Below are 6,870 nucleotides of genomic sequence, written 5' to 3'. Positions count from 1 at the left end.
TGTGTGTGTGTGTGTGTGTGTGTGTGTGTGTGTGTGAGTGTGTGTGTGTGTGTGTGTGTGTGTGTGCGGTAATAGTAAGGTCTGTAAGCATGGGTTGAGGTAGGTCTCGTCTCTGCTGATTAGTGAGGTTTAACTCAGATGAGGCTGACTGACTGAGAACGAGTCTTTAAAGCATCAGATCCAATTAAGAGCAGCTGTAACGAAGTTCAGGTCATCTCGGGCTGTCCGTGTGTCTCTGCTCAAACCGTTGTTTTGATCGGTCAGACGTCACACCGGAGGACGGCTCTCAGTGTCTGAGTTTCTCTGCTGAACACCAGAGATTGAGCTGCAGGTTAAAGCTGCTTTAGTGCGATTGTGTTTGTCTGAAGCACAGCTCATTTCATTCTGATCATGATCTGAGTTTGAGGCCTCAGAACTTTGCTGCAGGTGTAACGGGATCATGAAGCCGTGTGTGTGTTTGTCACTGTGTTCATGAAGCGGATTTATAGTTTTCTTGTTTCTGTCATCTGACAGTCAGTCCGGTGCTGATCTACTGTAGAGCTCTATGAAAGATCCCAGCTCACATTGTTTTGAAATGTTTCTAAAGCGTTAAAATGTCCAGTTTCATAATGTTATTTAAAGGTTACAAAAAAGTTTGTTACAGCATTCTACAAACATTTACACCCAAAATATAACGTTTATTTTTAATATTCTAACAGCGTTTTCTCTCAGCATGAGAACATTCATCAAGTACAAAAACCATCAAAAGGACATTTAGAGAATGTTGTTCTCTCAACGTTATGAGAATGTGTATCAAGTAATCAGAATGTTCCATTAACATTAAGTTTTGTCCTAACATTTATATAACTTTTATAAAACGTTAGTGAGCGTGTTTCCTGTTAGCTGGGATGTTTTATCGCTGAATATTAATTGTCTTTTAAACCCCGTATTTCTGTCATAACTTCTTAGTTTAGTTAAACTGTGCTTTTATTTTGTTGTTGGTTTGTTTTGAGTGTCTGCATTCATATTTAAATGAGTCACAGACACAAGTCCATATCGTATTTGAATTTGATTAATTGTACAGCCCTACTTTTGATGAATTAAAGGTGGGGTAAGCTATTTCTGGTAGCCAATGTTGACATTTGAAATCACCAAAACAAACACGCCCCTACCCCAAAAGGGTCTCGCCCCTATTTTGATAGCTCCGCCCCACACATACGTACGCAACCCAGGCACCGATTAGTTCTGTGAAACAAAGCAAAACCAATGTTACACCGTGTCTACACCGGACGTGACAAGTTTTATAGAACTCATTATAATCAGTGATGCTGTCTACACGATAGATATATATATATACATATCTATGGTCTACACTGGATGCGGCGCAGCACGACACGACAAATCCCCGACAGAAAACTGCTGCTGCGTTCTATTCATGACGTATTGACACAAATTTCAAATGATTTTCAACAGTCGCTTTGCCTCGTCCAGTGTACTAGACAGACTTTAGCTGTTGCGGCGCAGACACGGTGTTACTCACCTATCGAGAAGAAACAAAGCAACCTCGGCGTCCGATCGCAGGCCTTCCGCTCCTTGAGTTCTCTCCAGCGCTGGAAAGCTGATCCGATATTTGCACGGGTCCTACTTCTTGCCTTATTGCCTTAAGCCTTCGTTTGTTCCGCAGACATTTTCCTCTTTTGTTTTTTATCCGCCATCTCTATCTTTCTGTCGCTCGGCTCGCTAATGTACGTCCTGTGCACTGAACCTTACTGCTGATTGGCTACTATTTTTTTTCTATTCGGCACAAATCAGTTTTCTAAAGTGTTTTTGAAAAATCGCTTACCCCACCTTTAATTGCCAAATTCAATGACACTCCAGACTTTTTTTAAATGATCTGATTTAATGCAACAGTTTTATTTAGTAAGGTCTATGAAGGACATTGCGTTCGGCCCTTTCCTAGTCAAATCTGACTTTGAGCAGCTCCCAGAAGTGAGGAGCTCGTCATTCGCTCTTTAATTGGTTTGTGCTGATAACTAGCTTCTAGTTTATTAACACAAGTGTTGTTCTCTTCAGGAGGGGCACAGACACATTTACTGGCATTTTAATTCCAGGGCAGCTCGTCAAGCGCTGCTTTAATGAATGACAGGCCGTGGCTGTGAGCGAGACCCGCTCCGCTCCGGGAGTTTATCTGCTGATGCTCGATCTGCTCTTACTGCGTCTGATCAGAGTCTCAGAGATCACATGATCATCAGATGTGTTGAGTGATATATCAGTGTGTGTGTGTTGATGGATCATGGATTATGAACACACACACACACACACACACACACACACACACACAGACGTTTACTATATAAATAATGGAATTGCATAGACGTCTATCGTTTGTGTGTACAGATACAGATATAATAACCCACACACTGATCCAAACGGAAAACGTTCTGCATTTTTATACAGTTTTTACAAACAAGCGTGTCCACAAAAGGAGGTTTTGGGCAGCAGCGCACCGAAATTTCAGCAACTGAAAATTTTCAGCTGAAACAGCAATTTTTGGTTTCGACAAAATCATTGACTGAAAGTGTGACGCTTCATTAGTGTTTCTCTGTGTTCTGACAGTCAGTGTCTGTTTCATGCATGCCTCCAGTAAGCACAAGTTGCATTTTGTTACTTTTAATATGAAACAAAGTCCCAGCTTTTTAATTCTGTCAATTGTATCACTAACTTCAACCAATAAATATAAAAGTTTTGATGCTTTTTAATGTGTGCTGACAGATCATCTCTTCCTCTTTACTACTAGTTATAGCAGCAAATAAACACAAATGAACATCAGAAGAATCAGAACAATCTACTGAAATTAATTTAATGTATGTTTGAATAAATCTTATTACAGACACCGTTTGATTGTTTATTTTTCCACGACAAAATGTAGCAGAAACCACTCTGTTAGAAGAAAACTGCCTTATGTGCAGTGCAAATGTTTCTACAAGTCAGGTTTTATTTGCGAGGTAATTATAAAATTTGATCAATTTTCGTTTTCCAAAAATGAAATACTTGCAATTAGAGTATATTAAATTTTGAAATGCTCATAATCAGACTACAGTTACTGTTTTATGGATTACGTGATTACATATTATTCAGTAAATGATTCGTAATTAATTGATTCTCCATAATTCTTTTTCTTCTTTTAAACTTTCCTTTGTAAAAATCCTGAAAATCAAAAAATGTAATATACTTAATTTCTCTTAGATTTTTTTTATATCAATATGATGCATTTAAAAGACGTTTGATAAAAAAAAAGTAATCTAAAAAGTAGTCAGATTACATTACCTAAAATAAGTAACCTAGATTACTACTTCATCATGTAATCTAGAATCAGTAAGGGACTATAATTTGTGATTAATCTACCCAGCTCTGAGTGCGATCCGCTGCGGATACATCTGAATGTAAGCGTGTTTGTGTCGCGCCGATCGTCCCGCAGCAGGTTTGATCGCTCTGTTTTTCTCCCAGAATCGTGTGCAGAAGGATCATGCTCTGATCTGCAGTGATTTGTGGGTAATCTGGTGCGTCCCTGAGAGCAGGCGAGGTCAGATGTCAGCGTGTAAATCAGAGTGCTGTATATAAGTCCGTCCCATCGCTCCGAGGTTCATGTCAGCAGTTCCCCGTTTACCCATGATGCTCAGCGGCGCGATCGATCTCTGGCGTATGTTCCGCTCAGCCAATTAAAGCGATCTGCTGATCAGGTGTGTGTTTCTGCAGGCTGAAGTTCAGAAGTGATCGAGCGGAGCGGCAGGAGGCAAACATGCGGTCGCAGGCCTTGTTGCTGTATTTCACGGTGCTGCAGACGGCCGGAGCCGCTTTCCCAGAAGACACCGAGCCAATCAGTATTTCACACAGCAACTGTGAGTAACTGCATCTCACCTCCTCGCTTTGTCTCGTCTTGTTCTCATCCCGCCATCTTTTTCTCACATCAGTTCTGTGAAATGTGATTCTGGTGCCCAGAGAAACTGTAAATGTTGTTTGAGTCTGTGAGACTTCAGACATCCTCTTTTGTTTTGCCTGTCAGGATGAAAGACTTACAAACACACACACACACACGCACACACACACTCACTCGCACACACACACTCACTCGCACACACACACTCACTCGCACACACACACTCACTCGCACACACACACTCACTCGCACACACACACTCACTCGCACACACACACTCACTCGCACACACACACTCACTCGCACACACACACTCACTCGCACACACACACTCACTCGCACACACACACTCACTCGCACACACACACTCACTCGCACACACACACTCACTCGCACACACACACTCACTCGCACACACACACTCACTCGCACACACACACTCACTCGCACACACACACTCACTCGCACACACACACTCACTCGCACACACACACTCACTCGCACACACACACTCACTCGCACACACACACTCACTCGCACACACACTCGCACACACACACACACACACACACTCACTCGCACACACACACTCGCACACACGCACACACGCGCACACACACACACTCGCGCACACACACGCGCGCGCACACACACACATGCACTCTCACACACACACACACACACATTTGTGACTCTTTATGCAATGTTCAGATTTATTCTCTTGTGAAATGTATGCAAATGAGTGCATATTTAATTAGATAGTGCCTCATTTGCATATTTAAACATAACGTTTCAGAAAACTTGTGATTAAAAATGTTTGCAATTCTTAATGTAATCAATCACCTAGGGAAGTATGATAATGTCTATTGTTTTAAAGATTACATTTTTTTACCCTGCCTTAAATCATCGAAAGAAATTAGTTTAAAATAAAATCAATCGAAATAAAGCATTTACTCAAAAGATTAAACATTTTGTTTAGCTGTGTGTCTTGTGATCAGTAATCGACATTAGAGAGCCGTGAACATGTGAATGTGTTGAGAAATGAGTAAAATATGAACTTAAAATCTCAAGTAAATATTGGTTCCATGATCCATCAGACTCTCAATAATGTCATCAGTGTTCTGGCCTGTTTTCCTGAGCGACTGTAGCTCTGCTGAAGGTTTATTGTCCCGTGTGGATTTCACAGGCTCTTTATTGAACTGATGTTTTGCCGTGAAGCATCTCGCTGCTGAACGAGTGCGAATCAAACTCTGTTCCTCTTCCTTCCCCGTCAGATACCAAACAATATCCAGCGTTCGTGGGACAAAAACCGGGAAGGAACAACACGCAGCGGCACAAACTGGACATTCAGCTGATCGTCATCATGAACCACACTCTCTATGTGGCCGCCAGGTGAGTTTGCTATTTAAAGATCGGCCCTGTTTTTAGCAGAGACTGGTAAAGCGCAGATTGAGCAGATTGTTGGCATGGTAACCAGCAGCCCATTCCAGCAGCCCATTCACGGCATATGGACGGGAACGAGCACATGTCCAGCAGTCAGTGAGCCAGCGGCTGTGTGAATCGGATGCTCATTAGTGCTTTACATACATTTATCAGGGATTCTGCGACCTTAAGAAGTCTTAGTTTGCCTTTCCACAAATGAAGGGCTTAATTAAAATGGAGAAGAAAGTCTTAAAGTCATAAAGTCGAGGCATTAAATGTTGCATGCACTGCAAAAAATGAATCTCTTCCTCAGTATTTTTGTCTTGTTTTCCAGTTCAAATATTTAAGCATCCTTAAATCAAGATTTACTTGAGATGCACAATGAAGATATGAAGTCTTGTTTTCTGAGAACTTAAGAAACTAACTTGAAAAACCATAAACTTGGAATTAAAATAAACTTTAACTGAAATAAAATAAAAACTATTTAAAAAACATAAACATTTAATTTCAGTACTCCAATGAAAATGAATAAAAACTATAGATATTTTTTTTTTAAAAACCTAATAAAATGGACAAAAACACAACAAAATTTCTTAACTAAAATTAAAATGAATACAGATCATATAAAAATGAAAACTAATTAAGATATTAATACAAATTAATACATATTTAAAAAATAATAAATTAACTAACTATAAACTATAAATTAACACTGGTTAGGAGCTGTGTTTTCAATGTTTTGAAGCGTTGCTAATTCAACTTAGGAAACATATCGATGTATTGTGGTTCCTTTCATTTATTTATTTAAACTTTCTTTAAGTGGTCTTAAAAAGTCTTAAATTTACCTTCATAAAACCTGTATTTTCACAGCAGGACCTTCTAAATTAAAATTCTTACAGGTTTGTGAAGATCTCTTCATTAATTTAACCATCCTATAGCTCTCTCTCTCTCTGTGTGTGTGTGTGTGTGTGTGTGTGTGTGTGTGAATGATCTTAAATCTTAATTCTCATGATAAACATTGACGTGTTTTGGCCAGAGATACAGAGAGTTACACCTCATCACACTCTGATTGATTGATTGATTGCTGTAGGCTCCGCCCACTCACTCTCCACTAATGAAAACGCTGGAGCTCTGATTGATTGATAGCTGTAGGCTCCACCCACTCATCCTCCACCACTCAGATCTCTGATTGCAGGAGGTTTGAAAGCTCTTGTGGTGGATCAGTATCTCTCTGACCGTCTGATGGTGAGATCACAGCTCTTCTCTCTCTGTGTCGCTCGTTGTTCCTCTGTGGTTTGGTAAATTATGTTTCCTGCTTTGAGCTCCAGTCTCTTCTTGGCTTTTTGTTGTTTTGTGCCTTTATTTAGGCCTGTATTTTAGGCCTGTAGTGACTCAACAACACCACTGAGAAAATAGTTTTCTTTGGAGTTTCTCTCCAGTTTGTTTTGTTTCTTGAAGCTTCAGTGCAGCTCAACAAAATCCAGTGAGGAAAGATTCGTGAAAGTTGAAGGAATGGATGAAAGTTGAAGGAA

General features: G+C 40.2%; 1 protein-coding gene across 6 annotated transcripts in view; it reads left to right on the top strand.

The window, feature by feature from the left end:
- The window catches only part of LOC107661172 (semaphorin-6A-like), a 67,825-nt gene that overhangs the window by 20,022 nt on the left and 40,933 nt on the right, over positions 1-6,870 (top strand). For all 6 annotated transcript variants that reach the window (XM_016450647.1, XM_016450646.1, XM_016450645.1 and 3 more), the window contains exons 2-3: positions 3,736-3,878; positions 5,191-5,308. In XM_016450647.1, the coding sequence (XP_016306133.1) occupies positions 3,779-3,878; positions 5,191-5,308 (218 nt within the window). In that variant the 5' untranslated portion in view covers positions 3,736-3,778. The remainder of the gene's footprint in view (positions 1-3,735; positions 3,879-5,190; positions 5,309-6,870) is intronic.

This window comes from Sinocyclocheilus anshuiensis, unplaced genomic scaffold (genome assembly GCF_001515605.1).
Source record: "Sinocyclocheilus anshuiensis isolate Anshui unplaced genomic scaffold, SAMN03320099.WGS_v1.1 scaffold2373, whole genome shotgun sequence".
NCBI lineage: Eukaryota > Metazoa > Chordata > Actinopteri > Cypriniformes > Cyprinidae > Sinocyclocheilus > Sinocyclocheilus anshuiensis.
Note: the sequence above shows the minus strand (reverse complement) of the source record. Positions and strands in the feature narration are given on the sequence as shown.